The 19382-nt window shown below is 38.3% G+C and overlaps 2 protein-coding genes across 5 annotated transcripts in view; one reads left to right on the top strand and one right to left on the bottom strand.

The window, feature by feature from the left end:
• Positions 1–10043, top strand: part of smad3b (SMAD family member 3b) — a 134108-nt gene extending 124065 nt beyond the window's left edge. For all 3 annotated transcript variants that reach the window (XM_072565283.1, XM_072565282.1, XM_072565284.1), the window contains one exon: positions 3509–10043. In XM_072565283.1, coding sequence (XP_072421384.1) covers positions 3509–3632 — 124 coding nt within the window. In that variant the 3' untranslated portion in view covers positions 3633–10043. The remainder of the gene's footprint in view (positions 1–3508) is intronic.
• Positions 10044–14434: 4391 nt separating this feature from the next.
• The window catches only part of aagab (alpha and gamma adaptin binding protein), a 41452-nt gene continuing 36504 nt past the window's right edge, over positions 14435–19382 (bottom strand). Inside the window, exons 7-10 of one of the 2 annotated variants that reach the window (XM_072565279.1) lie at positions 17717–17801; positions 17521–17628; positions 16986–17035; positions 14435–15013 (exon numbers count right to left, since the gene is read on the bottom strand). In XM_072565279.1, coding sequence (XP_072421380.1) covers positions 14936–15013; positions 16986–17035; positions 17521–17628; positions 17717–17801 — 321 coding nt within the window. In that variant the 3' untranslated portion in view covers positions 14435–14935. The remainder of the gene's footprint in view (positions 15014–16985; positions 17036–17520; positions 17629–17716; positions 17802–19382) is intronic. The other variant, XM_072565280.1, reaches the window with a different exon arrangement.

The following is a 19382-nucleotide window of genomic DNA, read 5'->3' as shown; positions in this document are numbered from 1 at the left end:
TTTGTTATGCACCCAAAACCACTCAATCGACACAACACTGTGCAGTAATGGAGCCTAAACAATTGGCAGCCATGGTTCAAATTACCCAGGCCTTAAGCTGTAGAATTCTCATGTAATTCTTTCCATCTCTCTCACTCTCCCCCCCCCCCCCCCCACCACTTCTTTAAAATGTACAAAATTTTAATCACCAATTCTGATACCTCCTTGAATGACTGTGTCAAATGTTGTTTGATAACCACTCCTGTGATATGCATTGAGCTGTAATACTACAATAAAGGCACTGTAAATGCAAGTTATTGCTAAAATAAATAGCCCAGAATATTGACCTAAAGGAACAGATGGACTTGAAGCTGTATGTGCACAAATGTGACACCGTCCTGTCAGCGCACCCGATTGGAGGATGTTAATTTCATCAGCATTTTAAAAAAATTCATGCCAGTCTTTTGAGGAAAGGGGGAACCGCTTCTGTTAAATTAAATTGTAATTTTGCACAGTAATGTCTCCAAATTAGCGCAGTAATTCAAGATATATATTTTCTTTTGCACATTCATGTTTAGCAGACAGGAGGGACAGCAACCGCTCTGATTTGCCTCTGATTAGCAACTCCCACCCACCCTCCAAATCACCAGATGTTTAGAGACTTTGCTGATTCTCCCCACATTCAAATAACAGCCAAATTTGAGAGTGTTGGCTCCCATCCAGTTAGATAATCACAACCAGATGCTAAATGTATACACAAACACAAACGCACACACTCTGTTAGGACTGAGAAGTTGGGAAGGGGTGTTGTGGTGGCAAATAAAAAAATCCATTAATTTTTTTTGTATCTTGTATGTAAATTCATCATTAACTGTGAGGAAGTTTGCCCCAGTTTTCTGCTTTGTCCTTTCTCTGTCCCATGTTAACCCAAATTGATCTTTCTAGTTGCGTTTTTAAAAGTCTAATTTGGATGTTCAGTGGAAGTCACCTCTGTGCAAGACAGTAATTTAAAATCTAATATTGAAACATTTTCTTTAAAAACAAAATAATGAATTTTCCTAACAATATTTGCATGGTGGCTCAGTGGTTAGCACTGCTGCCTCAGCACCAGGAACCTAGGTTCAATTCCAGGTTCGGGTGACTGTCTGTCTGTGTGGAGTTTGCACGTTTTCCCCGTATCTACATGGATTTCCTCTGGGTGCTTTGGTTTCCTCCCATAGTCCGAAGATGTGCAGGTTAGGTGGATTGGCCATGCTAAATTGCCCTTACTGTACGGGGATGTGCAGGCTAGGTGGATTAGTCATGGGAAACGCAGGGTATACAGGAACAGAATAGAGTGATGGATCTGGGTGGGATGCTGTTCTGAGGGTCAGTGTGGACTCGATAGGCCAAAACACTGTAGGGATTCTGTGATTCTACGTTGTTGCTTTGCCCACATCTCAGATCACTTTTCCGGTCTCCAAATCTCTCGTCCTCTGGAACCATTGTAATAATTTGTTTTTCAGCCTCCCATTTCCTTGCTACCTTTGAAATGCTGCTGTCAAAACTCTGGAGTGGAACTTCATTTTCTCCCTACTCTGTGTTAATTTTTCTCACTCACTACCTTTTGAAAGTGCCTGGAGCTATCTCTCCCTATGTGAGAAACAGTGCAGCAATGCATGTTGCTACTAATGCTGCTACCTTAGATGACCTTCTGAGTAAAAGACAATTTGATTTAGTTTGTGATTGCTCTTGTAAAAGCCAGAACGCTTCAGATCAGATTTCATGCTGAGTTAACTGATCATGGAAACATATGTTGGGAGGCATTACAGCGGGCCCAGGGCAAGTGAGAGGACGATAGTAAAGCTGGCTCTGACTTCTGATTCTGGCTGCAACATTGGACAAGGCCACACCATTTTGCCAGTTTGTATTCAGTGTTTTGCCTTGTGCAAATGGGCTGACTACTTCTCAAAGAAATGTGTGTGTGACATGTGCAGGTCATAACTCAATAAATTGAGTCAGACCAGGTCTGGAAAATAAGATGGTTGCACTATCAAGGAATGGTAGTACGTGTATTGCTGTATGTAGCACTGTCACATAAATAGAGCACCAGATCTCTCAACACTTTCAGCTCGTGTTGTATTGAAAAATTTCCCTTAACTCATTCCTGGAAACAAAAGGAGCAAGACACTGTGTAATTGAAAGGAGGGAGCACAGGATCAAACACCTCGTCAGACCTTGATCAATTTTGGCGTAAGGGATCCTTTGGGAAGAGCAGGTAAAGTGAAGTTCCACACGACTGCTCAAAGACCTGGTGTCTTGGCTAATATTGACGTCTCTAGCAGCACCATTTAATACTAATCATCTTATTACATTTTTTTTGAAAGAACACAGCAAAGTGGCTATCCTATTCAATTTCATAGTAAAAGTCATGCAGCCCCAAGACAGAAGATAATTCAACAGGTAATGTCTAAACATAAAGAGTCACACTGAAAGCACAGTGTTGCAAGGTTTCCACACCTGTGGCCGTAGGTCTTGGAAGGCCAACAAAGCAGACTTTCTGAAAGGAAAGTAATGTGGGTCTCTTACCAGCTCTCACATTGCTGGTAGTATCTGTTGTTAGCTGTTCCCTCCAGTCCTTTGCTTTGGAGCTTAAAATCATAGCAGTCAATTTTCCTGATTCTACAACAAACTGAGATTTTTGACTTTTTCATTTTGGCAGATAATATCTGATAACATTCCTCTAACTGCAACTTGAAAAACATGAATATAATGTGGTTTAGCCATCATTAAAGTTTCTATTGTTGGGGATGTTGAAGATACTTTTCATTCAATTAGGATTGAAAAGAATAAAAAAATGCCATTTATAAAGTGTGCTGCATATAGTATTTTCCAGAGTTCAGAAGAATGAGAGTTGATCTCATTGAAACTTACAAAATGATTAAAGGGTTAGACAAGGTGGATGTAGAAAGGATAGTGCTGTTGTTGGAGGAGTCTAGAACCAAGAGCCCAGTTTGTAAATAAAGAATAGGCTATTTAGGACTGAGATGAAGAGAAATTTGTTCACACAGAAGGTGGGGCATCCTTGTTATTCTCTACTTTAGATGGGTGTGGAGACTTAGTCATTGAGTATGTTCTTCACTCTAAAGACTGGGTACGGGCATAGTGCGAGAAAGTGGTTTGAGATGGATATCAATCATCATATAGAATAGTAGAGCACATGTTAGGAGCTGAATGGCCTGCCATTATGTTCCTTTTCATGCCTTACAACACCAAAAGTATTTTAAACTTAGTGAGGTACTTGGAGTGTGGTCAGTAATGTGGTAACTTGTCTACCAATTTTTCAATGTTTCGATATATAAAATAGTGATAAATGACAATATAATTGGTTTGATTGAGATGTAATGAGTTTTATACAAGCAAGACTTGTTGGTGAGAACTGATTCCTAAGTACCAAAGTTAAGCTTCCTTATCGAATGGGATAGAACATATTTTTGAAGAAATGGGGAACAAGGTCCAGGCTAATATGACTTGTCTTTTATCTCTATAGACGCCAGACAGTGACCAGTACTCCCTGCTGGATTGAGCTTCACCTGAATGGACCTCTGCAGTGGCTGGACAAAGTCCTCACCCAAATGGGATCGCCAGCCATTCGATGCTCAAGCATGTCGTAAAAGGTTGGATTTATCTCAGGGAAGACACCTGCCAAATCTTACCAGTCGAGCTATAGCTTTTAATTTATAGAAATGTAATTCATTATCATCATCAACAAAACAACAACAACTGGCTTCTTCTGCATTGATACCAGGTATCATCATTGCCACTTCCCATGATAACTGTAAGCACTTTCTGTGGCAATGTTGTTGGGAAATAGTTACAAGGGAAAAACCGCATAATGATTGAGAAACAAAGGAAGAAAAACATCAATTTTTCATTTGTTTTCTACTGGAGAAAAGACTTTCACCCTGCTACCAGATGGCAAATTTGTCAGTGGTTGTTTTGTGCCAACTGTAGATCTGACCATTTTGTATTATTGACTACTTTAATGTCCTGTCTCTAGAACTAGATTGAATAGTACAGTTGCCTAGAGACCGATTGATCTCTCTCTCTCTCTCGTTTTTATTCTTTACCATCCTCCTGAAACTGTTGATGGTTGCACCAGGGAAGAAAGTCCGTTCCTGCCTGCGATTACCATGGTAACTTGAGCCTTTTTTTTATACTCAGAAGAGAGAAACTATCACAACTGTTCTGTTCTGATCAGCCCATTCTCTCAAAACTGTGGCTTTGAGCCCACAATGGGTCTGCAGGCTCTATCACTGTATAGCACCAATTGTTGGGGATTGGAGAATGGAGAATGGAGCTGTCCTTCCCAGAGCATATTCTCATCATCAATGTACTGGAAGCTTGTGATTTCCTTTTTTCCTCTGTCAGTTCCCATTTTTCCTACTGTGTTTATATTTTGTATTATGAAAGTTTGACTTGTACATTGGCCATCTGCTTTTGCTTTCTAGTTGGAGTTGAAACAGATTTTGAGCACTTGGTTATAGCTGGCAACAGTTATTTTTGAATAATCCAACCCCTCTGCTGATAACTTTTCATTGGATTTGATACACCGCCTGGGATTTTTTTTAAATGGCGCTATATAAATGCCAGCTGTGGAGATGTGTGTAGCATCCAATGTTAATTTTCTTAACCCAACTCTAATTGCCCCCAAAAAACAAAAAATTGGGCCCTGCCTCAGAGCTGGCTTGCTGTGTTCTTCCAGTCTCCTGCATGCCTGTCATTGCTGTCTGTAACATTTAATGCCTGGAAAAATGTGGCACTGAGTTGCACTCAAAAAGGCTTATGCAAACCAAAATGATGTTGACTGAAGTGGTTAGTTCACAATAGTTGACTTTGGATGATTTTCCCCTGGGATATTCTATTACTGGGGAGAGGAGTGGGGGGTGAGGCAAGGAGGAACTGTGTTGTGATTGCAAACACACTCCATCCTTACTCAATGATGAGGTAGCATTGTTACCCACCTAGGCTCCCACTACTTGGACAAGAAAATAAACAAACAACAATCTGTGGAACTGCATCCTTGAAACAGTCCATGTGCATGAGGAGGAGAAACAAATGCAGCAATTTATTTTGAATTGGTTTTCTAACTTGCTGCCTTAGTAGTAATTGTTTATAATTTTCTGTTTTTGTTTCTGAAGGGGTCCAATTCAAACTTGCAACAAAAGCTAAGTTACCATCATTTGACAGTGAGACTCTGACTGAACTGAAACAATCAATATATTCAATTAAGTATATATTTTAAATGGTAAAGCATAGTTTCGGTTTAGTTAAGAGTGTACACATGTTGTTATCCATGCTTTTGTCAGTGTATCCTCATCTAATGGTGGTATAATTCCTGCTCCTGGACTGGAACTTGGAAGTTAGAAATGCAAATCTCAACCTGACACCTGCTGCTGATGCTAACTGATGCTTTTTCTTTTCTCTGCAATGGGGTATGGGAACCTCACTTTCATTTTTATGTTAATATTTCTACTCCAAAGGTAATGTTAAATGATTCTCCTCCCCTATTCCAGTGGTAATCTCACTGGAGATTGTTAATCCATGAGTATAGAGAATTATTTCTCTATCACAATAAGTTATATATTCTCTGTAAGCATCACCGGGTGCCAATACAGAGGGGAAACTCTGACATTTGCCTTATGTTAGCTGTAAGAAATTCTAGTGTTTCAAAAGCAACTTCTTGAACTGAGGTCAGCCTTACAGTATTGGTCAGGGAAACTACCTTCATGACTATCTTTGCTTCTTAGACCACTTGGATTAAACCTATTGGAAAGAAGCTATTTACATTCAATATAAGGGTAACAAATGGATCTATAGGGCAATTTACTGTAACAGCTTGCTGTTTGCCTTTGTTTCCTCCATCTAATCAGTCTTTGTAGCTTTCATCCAACTGCTACCATTTAAAATTTCCCACAGTGTTTAATCTCCTGCTCAGACTTCATGTCTTCCTCTTTTGTAAAATGCTCAGATGGTTTTTTTTATAGGAGTAGCCTACAAATTTACACCTATGTTTGGGGATTAAGTTGGGGTGGGAGGTCAGATTAATTGTGAGCTAATGCGTGAAGGGGAGTGGGAAGGGGTAAGAATATTCACTATTCATTTTCTACTTTTTTGGTGCTTTGCATTCTTGGTCTTAATCTCATATTCACAGCTCCCTGTCCACACTAAATAGGCATGGAATGTTTCCTGTTCCCTCTGCTGCCTGCAAGGAATCTTTATTTTCAGATCAACTTTTTATTAATTGGAAGCTAGGGATGGTTTGTACGTATTAAATAAGTTTTACATCAATATATTCCAAATCAGCAAGCTATAAGGTAATCCAAGAATATCAAGTAACTGACAGACCTGAGACATTTTTATTGAGAGATTCATTACGTGTCGGCTTTGCTTGGTTTCATCAATATTTGAATTCAAGCCCTGCACCAATAGATCATAGCTACATTGGTACAGTAAGTAGAGTTTGGAGGTACCTACTTTTGGAGGGGAGGTTAAGCAGAGGCTATCTTCATATTCATAAGTTGTTTGTACCAACATTCCTTGCTTAACTATCACCACAAAAAGCAAATTAAATGGTCAATCACCATGCTCCACGTGGAATGATGAAAATGCAGTGGCACAGTAAAGGATGTCTATAAATACATCATGCAGCATTTCAACTCAACTGTTTTTGGGATACTCAAATTGGCAGCATTGAAGAAAGCTACAAAGCAACTGGGATTAGGATTAAGATCCCAGTTGCATCAGCTGGTGGGAACATCAAGATCCTGTCTCCCCAGCAGAAAAATCATACATTTTCAGAAGAATTGAGTTAGCATTCAGGCTCATCTGAGAGATGGATCCACACTGTGCAGCCAGCAGTCAATGTTTGGGGGTGTGCATTAGACTAACTCTCAACCATTTTTCTTGACATCTCTGTAGGAAAAGCAGCTGGCTTCAATTCTATACCTCCCCTTAAACTACTGTATGCCTGTCACAGACATTTCCATGTGTTGTTTTTTTTTTAAAGCAGCTGGTAACACTTATTCTTTGTGGAGGAAAATTCCAGCCCTGATTAACTGAGGTTTAAACAGAAGATTATAATAACTGACCTTTTAGTATACATGCTTTTTTTAAAAAAAAAATAAGTTCTGCTAAGGAATGGAATTATGCTTTTATTTGAAATAAAAATTATACACAAGATTAAAACCAGTCTGCTCAGGATTTCCTAGGATGATTATCATTGTGACTGCTGTCTAAAAGCTGTGTTACTGGGGAGTGAATGCTTCTAAAAACCCTACAAGAAAGTAGAAAATCACAACACCAGGTTATAGTTCAACAAGTTTATTTGGAAGCACTAGCTTTCAGATTTACCTAATGAAGGAGTTTTCCAAAAGCTAATGCTTCCAGATAAACCTGTTGGACTATATCCGGTGTTGTGTGATGTTTAACTTTGTCCACCCCAGTCCAACACTGGCACCTCCATATCATGCCTAGAAAATATTTCATTGAATTAACATGTTCCACAATGCTGCTCCCTCATTAATTTTCAGTTTCCTAAATAATTTAAGAATCTCTGAAATGCATTCATAATTTAGTACTGCAATAGCAAAGTACATTAATTACCCATGAGTCAGCATCTGTGGAGAGAGAATCAGAACCCCTGAAAGGTTATCAACCAGAAATCATCACTCCATTTCTCTCTACACAGCTTAGCTTGAATGGCTGGTTGATTTGTGACAGTGATGCCAATAGGCATGGTTTCAAATTCTGTACCATACCATGAAGATTCTGCCTTCTCAGCTGTGCTCCTCTCCTGCAGTGTGGTGACCTTCAGGTAAAAAGCAGCCATATGGCCCCTTGGACTATAGTGATTTTACTACTCTACATCGATACTGCCCAGGTTATTTCCAGTATTCTTGGCTTCTAGTTTAGGTATATCCAATATACTGTGCAAGAAGGCTGTAGCTCCAGGTATAAAAACTTTAAGATTCAGACACCCATCATCGTACCTATTATAGTGCAGACTCCATGACTTGTGACTGCAGTTACAGGTAGGCAGTGTAATGCTTACCTTGGAATCTGCTACTTCTCTCAACTAACAGGTATTTGCATTACCTAAACAACAAAAAATACAGGCTTGTAACTGTATACATAGGGAAGTCCAAGATTCACCCTGTAACTGTGATCAGAGAATTGGGGAAACACCAGTATACAAACAAAAACTATGAATGACAGTGTTGGCTTAATTTTAGGTTCCTGGTACTCATGATACTTTTAAAAAGAGAAATCTGTAGTGAAGTCATAACCTGGTTTTTAATCGCCAGTCCACAAATCAAGTATGATTTAGGAGAGAAAGAAGAAATTGCCTATAACCAGGTGCAAATATTAAAAAATGTGAAATGTTTAAATCTTAATGTCCATACATCTTTAGACATTTATTAGCAAAATGCAAACCCCTCAACAACCATCTTTGTACTGTACAGATTGTGTGTAAACTACAGGTTATATTCCTGTCTGGTTGGACAACTGAACACGTCCAAATGACTTGGTGCTAAATGAGCTATAGGATAACCCCAGCAGCTATGTCGTCCAGGGTGTTATCTATGTAAGGGAAGAATTAGGGAAATGTTGCTTCCCTCCATCAAGGAATAAAAGGCATAGCCCATGGCACCTCAAACCTGGCCCAGTATATCTGGGAAAACAAGCTCTGTGCAGACAAACTATATGTGTAATTTTTGTTGTTTAATTAGAACAAAAACCTTCTGGAATAGTAATTTGGTAGTACAGACTCTAGGATTGTTGACAACTGTGTATCACACAAGCCAAAAGATGTTCAGCCCATATCACAAATAAATAATGTGGTTTATGAATTTCAGTGCCAGGGTGATGCTAGGTATATAGGCCATATGTCCAAAAGACTGGTGGATTGTATCAAATAATATCAAAGATATTGAACGTATCCAATCAACCTGCGCTTCCAGAACACTGAAGTGATTGTGATTGGACAACAACAACTTGAGAATAATTACTTTAAAACCAACTTAGGATTTCAGTTGGGCCCACATTGTAGTGCAGATGAACAAACTGGAAGCTAAGTATTAATGCACAGGACCCTGTTCTTTATAGACAGAAAATGTGTGCATACACTACACCGTTTCAACTCAACAAAATAGGTGACAAGTAGTTTCTTTATAATTTCTCAGGGCAATGCCTTAGAGTCAAACTGCCTGATTTTAAACTTAAGCAAGGTTGAATGTTAACTGTCAGTCATCATCAAACTGGTGCATTTCCATGGTACCACCTCTACCAATTAAAGTCCACTTACCAGCCAGTCAACAATCATCTCATACAATAGTTTTTTTCCCCCATTTCAATTGGTATTCCTGTAAATTGTTGAGTTCAAAACAAAAAGCTTTGTCAAAGTATCTTTTACTACTACAAGGGCATCATATTTTGCAAGATGAATCAAAGCACTATTGAACAGGTTCTGATTGTTGAGGTTTAAATAGAAATCCACTTCAATGGGTCTACTTTGGGATTTTCTCTAGTCTAGCTTGCTTTGTGGTGCAGTGCATCATGGCATAAGGCACCCTCCACACAGCATCTGTGATGCTTACAATAATGGAATAATGATCAATGGAATTTTAAAAAAAATGTCCCATGCTATATGTATTTTTCTATTTAATGAAATGTAATGTGATTCATGCAAGTATGCTTTTTTATTTTACAAAAAGTTGGCAATTGAACACATGTCCATCATTATTGCTTGCTGTGTACTATTCCACAGATGCAGTTTAGATCGACTAACTTGTGACTCACATGAGCATTTTTTTCAAGTTCTGTAGAGGTACCTTGTGAATCTTTCGAAGTAACATTAAGCTTTTTAGTTCCAGCAGATAATACTGCATTACTTTCACATTTTACAAAAAAAAAGGTGCTTTCTTGTACATTGTTTCTGTTTTCTACTTTAATGTTCAGAAATGGCCAAAAATCCTTTTCCATTATGTAAATGTTTCAATATTATTAAAGTTCAATTTATCATATTAACCAACAGAAATTGGAGTAATAGTCATTACATAAGCTGTTCATGGATTTAAAAAGGAAACCTCTACTTCATAGGAGTGGTGAACACCTACCCATTTCTTATACCCAAAAAAGTTAATCTTTGTACACTATAGGCCAAAGTTCCATAGGTGCTAACAACAGTTAATATTTTACATGGGCAACTATTTGCTTAATTAATGAATAGAACATAGAAAAGTCCATGTGCATGTCTAGCAGTCGCATAAATGTCCCCAATGACTTTGCTTCCACACCACCACATTCCATGCATTCACAACTCTCTGCATAAAGAACCTATCTCTGACATCTCCTTTTATACCTTCCTCCTACTATCATCAAACTATGACTCCTCATACCAGTTCAATCCTGCCCTGGGGAAAAGTCTCTGGCTATTGACTATCTATTCCACTCATTATTTTGTACACCTCAATCAGATCTCCTCTCTTCCTCCTTTTCTCCAGAGAAAAAAGTCCGAGCTTATTCAACCTTTCTTCATAAGGCAAGCCCTGCAGTCCAGGCAGCATCCTGGTAAACCTTCTTTGCACCCTCTCCAAAGCCTCAGTATCTTTCCTATAGTAGGGCGACCAGAAGTGAACACCACATTCCAACTGTGGTCTCACCAGGGACTTGTAGAGCTGCAGCAAAACCTTGCAGCTCTTAAACTCTATCCCCGTTAATGAAAGCCAAAACACCATATGCTGGGCCCCTTCATAAACGAAGGGCACGTTTTCAAAACTATACCTTATTCAGATAGTTAAACCAGGCAGGGTGGAGTCATCAGAGACTGTGATCAAGAGTGGCAAAGTTAATTTTTCCTCATCCCATGCCATAAACAAATGACAGAGTAAGTGCACCCAATTCCACTAACCAGAATTAAATTTGGAAAATTAGTCATCTATAGCTACATATGGAGATTTTTTGAGGGTAATTTGAGCTGATCAAAATTCAATGCCATCTTTTTTGCACATTAAGGAAAGATTACTCATTGTACTTAACATGCACAAGGAAACCAAAGCTACTGTATGCAGTCTTACATCATGACTAGTTACATGCATGAATACCACAATCGTAGACCACACGTTTCATTGTCACAGCATTGTAACTCAATCCCTTTGAACAAAGAAATCAAACCCATTTACACAAAATAGAAAAAAAACTCCTGTAGTTAAGTTAATAGGGCTCATTGATCAGTGCTGTAGCAGGGACTAGAGGAGTGAATTTAAAAAAAAAGGAAATTATAGACAAGTTAGCCTGAGTCAATAGGGGAATTGCTAGAGTCCAATCAAATAGCCAAGTGATTGGAATAAGTGTGACAGAATCTGACAGAGTCAACATAGATTTAGGAAAGGTGAATCATGCTTGACAAATCTACTGGAACTTTGAGGATGTAACTAGTAGAGTTGATGAGAAGCAGCCCAGTGGCTGTAATTTATTTGGACTTTCAGAAGGCTTTTGGTAAAAGTCCCACATTGGAGATTAGCATGTAAATTAAGATCCATAGAATGGAGGGTAGAGTACTGACATGGATAGAGAACAGGTTGGCAGACAAGAAACAAAAAGTAGGAATAAGCTTTTTCCAAGTGCCAGCCAGTGTCAGTGGGCCATTGTATGGATCAGTGCTTAGTCCCAGCTATTCACGAATATATATTAATGATTTAAATGTGGGAACTAAAAGTAATATCCCTGGGTTTGCAGATGACAAATAAGGATGGGTGGGTGAACCCTGAAGGTGATGCTGGATGCTTTAGTGTAATTTAGACAAGTTGACTGAATGGCCAGAAGGAAGGCAGGTGAAGTACAATGTTGATTAAATGTGAGGTTATCCATTTTGATAGCAGAAACAGGAAGGCAGATTTAACAGTAATAGATTGGGAAAGGAGGAGGTGCATTGGGACTCCAGTATTCCGGTATTAGTTGTTGAAAGCATGTGTGCAGATGCAGCAGGGGGTGAAGGCAACAAATGGGAAATTGGACCTTATGGCCAGAAGATTCAAGTGTAGGAGTAGGGATGTCTTGCTGCAATTGTACAGGACCTTGGTGAAACCACAGCTGGCGTAATGTGCAGTTTTGGTCTCCTTTTTGGAGGATGGACGTTCTGGTTATGAAGCAAATGCAGCAAAAGTTTAAACAATCTTAGGATGGCAGAACAAATCTATGAAGATAGACTGGATCAATTAGGACTATATTCACTGGTGTTAAGAAGAATAAACACAGGGGATCGCAAAAAAAACCCTAAAATTTTAACAGGACTAGATTGGGAATGTCATTGTGTTAACCCATGACTGGGTAGTCCAATCCAAGGACTAAGATGAGGAGAAAACTCATGCCAAGAGTCATGAGCCTTTGGAATTCTCCGCCACAGAACATGGTTGAGGCCAAAGCAGTGATTGTTTCAAGGAGGAGTTAGACATAGTGTTGAGGGTTACAGGGTATGGAGAGAAAGTGGGAACAAGATACTGAACTGGATAATCAGCCATGCCCATTTTGAATGTTGGAGCTGGCTTGAAGGGTGAAATGACCTGCTTCTAATTTTAAAGAATAAATCTTTATTCAAAGACAAAAATGACACTGGAGTAACAAGTGTATATTTTTGCGAGATCAACTTCTCAACTACCAATGGACTCAAAAGGAATCTCTCTCTCTCCACCTCAATCTGAAAATAAACCATGAGAAAAACAAACAAAAAGGTGGGAGATTTAAACTTGACCCAATGCTCAGAGTCAATGCAGGTCAACAAGGGAATGGGCAAATGGGAAAGCAGGTGACTGATATAAATCACAGTTAAGCTGATCTGATCCACAGGATGTCCATAACTGAAGCAGTAAATGTTGAACATGGACTAGCAGCAAGAACCCTAGCTGATACTTTTTCCTCCTTATCTTGAATACAATCTTTCATACAGAAGAATACTCAACACAGAAAGCACAAGCAAGGGCATACAGAATTTATTTCATTTCTACACTATACAATAAAGATTAGTTTTTTTCATCAGGCTTTTTATGAAATTGATAGAATTTTTGTTTGTATGCCATTTTAGATTTGACATTTTGCTTGGAGGCAAGGGCTGTTAGAACTCCAAAATGAAACATTTTCCCCATTTTAGGTATCTAGCACTCCACAAAGTCAGATTAAACAGTAGTTTAGCTCGATGTATGTTTGCTCGCTGAGCTGGAAGGTTCATTTCCAGACGTTTTGTCACCCTACTAGGTAACATTTTCAGTGGGCCTCTGGGCAAAGCACTGTTGCTGATTCCTGCTTTGTATTTATATGATTGGGTTTCTTTGGGTTGGTAAAGTCATTTCCTATGGTGATGTCATTTCCTGTTCTTTTTCTCAGGAGGTGGTAGACAGGGTCTAACTCAATGTGTTTGTTGATGGAATGTTCCAACTGGAACTCTTATCAACAACACACATAGATGGGGTCTAACTCAATGTGTTTGTTGATAAGAGTTCTGGTTAGAACATTCCATCAACAAACACATGAGTTAGACCCTGTCTACCATCCCCTGAGAAAAAGAACAGGAAATGACATCACCATAGGAAATGACTTTACCAACCCAAAGAAACCCAATCATATAAATACAAAGCAGGAATCAGCAACAGTGCTTTGCCCAGAGGCTCACTGAAGATGTTACCTAGTAGGGTGACAAAACATTTCAAAATGAACCTTCCAGCTCAGTGAGCAAATCTGCATTCAGAATCTCAACCTGAGCGACAAATCTTCTCAAAACTCACTGGGAATTTGGCTCTCAACTATGTACCAGAGTACCAACCTCAAGTTGATCTCATTGCACCAATACAATATTTTTCTCATTTCCTATATCAACATGTTGCTTTTGAGTCAATTTGGCACCATGTTCTCAGTAGTTTTTGTGCTGCGAGTTTAGGCCACACTAGAAATTTGATCAGACAGTTCAAATGGATTTCTCACAGTACTTCTGTGGGCCAGGACACTCCGTTGTACCATCTGTCTGGAGTGAGTGGATTTGAAGGCAGCTTCCACAGAGGCAAGAGGTTTACAATGGTGACTTCACATTCATCAATTGCATTGCCATTTTCCAGCAGTTAACTCCAAAAGGAATAGATCCCAACAATAAACAGACCAATTTTTAAAAAAATGATTATCTCCATAGATGAGATTTGACTTTCTTGCATCATTGATATATGAAGTACTGATTGTCAGCAGTGCAATTTTTCCGTTTGAATTTCCATCTTTTTCCAATGTAAGAGTAAAAATGCCTAACCGTGTGGTAATCAGCATAGGATTCAATGCACACTTATACCTGACATGTAGCCAAAAAAAAGGATAGTTCCTTGGATGTATACAAGGAACTATGACATTTATCTCAGTTAATTTTCCTGTACAAATGGGCTAACTTTACCTTAGATGATTTATTTTATTGCAATATATTTTACAAACAAACCAGTTCATCATGGTAACACTGCATTTTGTGTTTTTGAAATTGGTCTGGCACTAGTTACTCCAAACAGTCCATCAATGAAACAAGTGCACAGGTGGCATAGCTACTTCATACAGAATTCTCTCTGCATGGTAAAAATAGAGCAAAGACTTGGGATAAGACTGAGTGCATTAGGCTCAAAATATACCAAAACCAGAATCAATTCATTTATCCAGGGTCTGGAAAGGTGGTGTAGCTTCTTAGCTCAAATGTTTAGTCTAATACACAAAGTACAGTGTAGATAGGGGAAAACAAAATTTGGATTTTTATCTATCATTCAGTTGATTCAAAACATTGACTTGCATGAGAAGTCTTGACCTGACAACCCTGGAAGTGAATTGTTCAGCGAGACCTCCAAGCAGAACACTGGCTTATGCACAAAATAAAACCTTACATCTGAAAATAATCAGGTTCTCAGTGACTCTCTTCATCAGATGGTTCCTCAATCTCTTCTCTGTCTCCACCAATAGCCATCCAAAAAGCTTTAGCAACCTGTCAGATGAAATAGGGCAAGATGTGTAAATATTAAACACACCCCTGCTGTAACATTAAATTACTGCTTATCTCCACTGTAAACAGGATGAGATGAAACAACTTTTTAAAGCAGGCAGCATAAAACAGAGTTGTCATAAGAAAATAAGGCATAAAGCTAAAATAGATTTATTTAAAAATACATTGGGTAGAATTTATTCATTAAAAGGTTTTGAAGAGTTAGTGCATATCAATGAATTCTTTAACTAGTTTTGTTGAGCTGTTTGCTTGTCCACAGCAACTACGCTTCAATAAAAGATCTAACTTGTCAACTTGAAGCAGCTGGATCACCACAACTCTAAATAAATACACATGTGGTTTATCTTGAACATGACTTACTGAGCAAGGGGAGGGAAGGAAGACATGCAAGTAATGGGTTGAAAAATTAGGTACTCAACGGACAAATAGGAAAACATGAATGCTGAAAATCTGAAATATTTTCTCGAAAAAGGGGTGTTCTGGATTATAATTCAGTTTCCAATTTCTGTGAGTACTGTAACACCTTCAGCTTTTTAACAGTAGAAACTAGTTAAGGATAAGGAAGGCTACTCAGCCCATTTGAATTCATCCTTTCAGAAGGATCTTTTACACCGCCCTTTAATATTTTCTTGTACACCTAGAGCTTGCATCTTTGTGACAATCTGGAAACCCAAGTAATGATTTTCTGAGCAGTCCTAAATTTGCCCTTCACTCTTTCAACCTGCATTCCTTTGCTTAAATCCTGCAATTTTCCCTCCTTTAAATGATAATATTTTGGATTTACCTCTTTGGATCCTTGCATAACTTATATCCCAAGTTTCTTCAATATTTATTCATAACTCAAGACCTGTGACATGATGAACGAACCTCAAGCCTTTCTCCTGCACTGTTCCAAAACATTAGTGTTTCCTTTATGGCTATGTTAGTGCACAATATATAACTGACAGAGCATTGTACAATTTGATCATTATGACTTTATTTTGCAATTGATGATTGAGAAAGTAACAAAGACAAGGACAACATCTGTCCTGCATGTAGAACAGATTTTCATCACTTTATCATCAGCTACAAGGGAGAACAGGAATAAAATTTGATTTTAAGCCACAAACAGATTAGCCACCATCTTTTTCAATGGCAGCACAGGATCAAGGGGCTAAATATTCTACTTCTGCTCCTATTTCTCACATTCTTCTAGTTATTAGCATTCTGACCAAATAGCTGCTTCCCTCACTGAATGAACAATTGTAAAAAGAATTCATGTTTACTGAAGAGTGCTTGTGAACAATTTTAGAATCTCCATTAAAAATATAAAAGTGATAGAAAATGTGTTGGGCACACATTTGACTAGGATATTAGCAGAGATGAGGATTAAAACTAAAGCCTTAAGGAATTGGAGCTTTTCCTTACTGAATCAAGATGACTTCGGGATAACCTGATGGTTTCTTCTCCTTTTTCAAAAATTATGATCCAGTAACTAAAATTGAATATTTTTAATGGTACAAGAGATGGTAATGAAATGTCACAAGATGAAGATTAATCTCAAAGATTCAAAGACAAAATTGGAATGAATTCTCTGCCACAAGCTATTGCTGACAGAGTCAATACTTTATTTTAAAAAGGGACATAGGTAGCTGCCAGCAAAGCAAACATTAAAAGGAGATGGGGAGTGAACAGGAGTGGGATTAGATTTCATAGCACAGGAGAAGTTGCGAAACAGCAGTACACAAGGTCAGTTTGACAACAGTTTCTCCCAATAAAATAACTGCACTAGATTAAGTCTTGTGTACAGTGTACATTTCCTGCAACAGCCTTTTTACTTCATTACATTTTAGGGGCAACATTTCAGATCACAAATACTGACGTACCTCCCAATTTCGTCTATGAGCAATGCCGCAGGTTATTTGACATAACGTGCAAACACTTGTGATTTTGCTTAAAGTTTGCAGGTCCTTACCTTTTCTGCATGCAGTTTTCTTTGCTCATGAGGTAATGTTGCTGCTTTGTCTGTTAATATTAAACAAAGTGTTACTTATGTACAACAATGAGCTGGAAGGATTCCTAGACAATTAGTCATGTATCAGCAATGTACAATCGAATTACAAATCTTTCCTCCTCCACTCTACCCTTCCCCCTTTTGAAGGCAAAGGGCCATCTCTACACGTTTTATAATCAGAATGTCAAACTATGATTTCTACTATGGATTTTAGATAAAGTAGAGCTTTCATAAAAACAATAATACTTTGTGCTTATTCGCACACACAGCTGACTTAAAACACACTGATAACTGCATATAAATGTGAAGTTTCAGCCCGTTCCAAGTAGCACATCTTTAAACGTATATTTTATCACACAAACATTTCCGAGAAAAGAATTGGAGCAATTCAACTCAGAAAACAGAAGGCTTTTGCAGTAGCTAATTTGAGATACTGTGCAAGGAGGATTAATTTCCACCACCTTTGTGAAAATTGTTTTCCAAACATAAAACTAACCTTTCATTTCTTTCAGCTTCTCAAATAAACGCTCAAAGTTTTCACAGTCAACCTCGCCTGTGGTAAGGGTGGCGAGTTCTTGGATATCCAAATGCAACATAGGATCTACTAGGTAAATAAACCAATAGATCAGGAGCCAAAGATTGGTTTTTAAAAAAAGCAGTACTTCTGGAAAAAAGGAATTGGATTTCCATACCCATGAGACTATCTGGCTGAAGAGCTGCCACTCCATCTCTATCTTCTGCAATTGATTCAGCATCAAGTTCTGTAAGGCTGTGGTACTGCATTAAGCAGAATAGTTAAAAAGCATACATCAGTAATATTAAACATAAACAAAGTGTTTGAGAAACTCAGCAGGTTTTGCTAATCTGTGGAAAGAAAACAAATTTGAAATTTCAATCCAATGACCCTTCTGAAGAACAGAGTCATGGACTAGAAACCAATAACTGTCCAGCATTTGCTGTTTTTGTTTCAGATTTCCATTATCCACTGTCCTTTGTTTTGAAGAATATTAAGTTTATAGTGCTGTGTAGCATTCTTTTTATCTGGGCATCAACATTCTGTAACACAAAATCATACCTGGGTACATAAATAGAATTAACAGCACAGTACACCAGTCATTCAGCTCAAATGGTATGGAAGGCAGTGGCATAATGTCTAATTGTCTGGGAAACACAGGTTTCAAACCCACCATGTTGAGAATGGTGAAATTTAAATTCATTAAAAACTTGGAATTAAATCTGGCATAATAGTGACCATGTAACCATTGTTGTGAAAACCTATCTGGTTGACCAATATCCTTTACAGGAGGAAATCTGCCATCCCTACTTGATCTAGCTTACATGTTGCCTGACCCCAGACCCACAGCAACATAGTTAACTGTTAATGGCCCCAGCAAACCACTCAGATCAAGGAGCAGTTAGGGTGGGCTATAAATGCTGGCCCAGCCGATGATACTCAACATGCCATGAATGAAAAGAAATGGTGCAAGCCAGAGCTAAATGTTCTACATATGCAAACTTCATCTCACCTTATCAGCAAAATTCCTTTGTTGTTTTCAGTTTAATGTGTTTATTCAACTTATCACATAAAAAACATTGTGTGGTTGAAGCAAATAGCATTAATGTAGTAGGCAACTCCATGCTCTTATCACTCTTTGGTTAAATAACTTCCTTATGAATTCTTTTTTATTAATGATTATTTTATATTTATACCCCCTGATTTTGGAGTCACACCACGTAATCTAACTTTGTAATCTTCACCTTACTGTTTGGATTTATTGCGACCTCCTTTCGGCAAGGCCACAGGAGAACTAATTTTTAGTTACAAACATTTAACCCAGATGACATTCAATCTTGTTAAAATACTGTGCAGTGAACATTGTTCAATACCACAGAGTGGTAAGTCCTCATGTATAAGTTTAGATGGCAAGGTTTTGTGGGCATCGAACATGAAGAACATCACAACTGCACCAATCTGTTTTCCACCCAAAGTCAGCACACCAGTGCTTTCCAGCAGCTAGTTACTGAATCTCATTTGAAGTGGAAATTGTACTGATTATTCCCTTCTACAATCCATGTGCTCAGAGGTCAATCTATAGCAGCCCAACAAAGGTCAGCTAACTCAGCAGTGATTGGAAATGGAACCTGGAATCTCATCATGTGTTAGTTTAGCAGCGTAATGGGAGATGTATTTATCCACAGAACTTTTGCAAGCTTTTCACTAAGATTAAAAAATACCATTATTCTGAGAGCCTTGGCCATTGAGCCATGAGCAAGTGGAAGGATTTTGCCTCTCAAAACAGTAGTAAAAGCATAACTTATTTGTATTAAGTAGACCAGCAAAACCAGAGGCTTCAGTAT

This window comes from Chiloscyllium punctatum, chromosome 48 (assembly GCF_047496795.1).
Source record: "Chiloscyllium punctatum isolate Juve2018m chromosome 48, sChiPun1.3, whole genome shotgun sequence".
NCBI lineage: Eukaryota > Metazoa > Chordata > Chondrichthyes > Orectolobiformes > Hemiscylliidae > Chiloscyllium > Chiloscyllium punctatum.
Note: the sequence above shows the minus strand (reverse complement) of the source record. Positions and strands in the feature narration are given on the sequence as shown.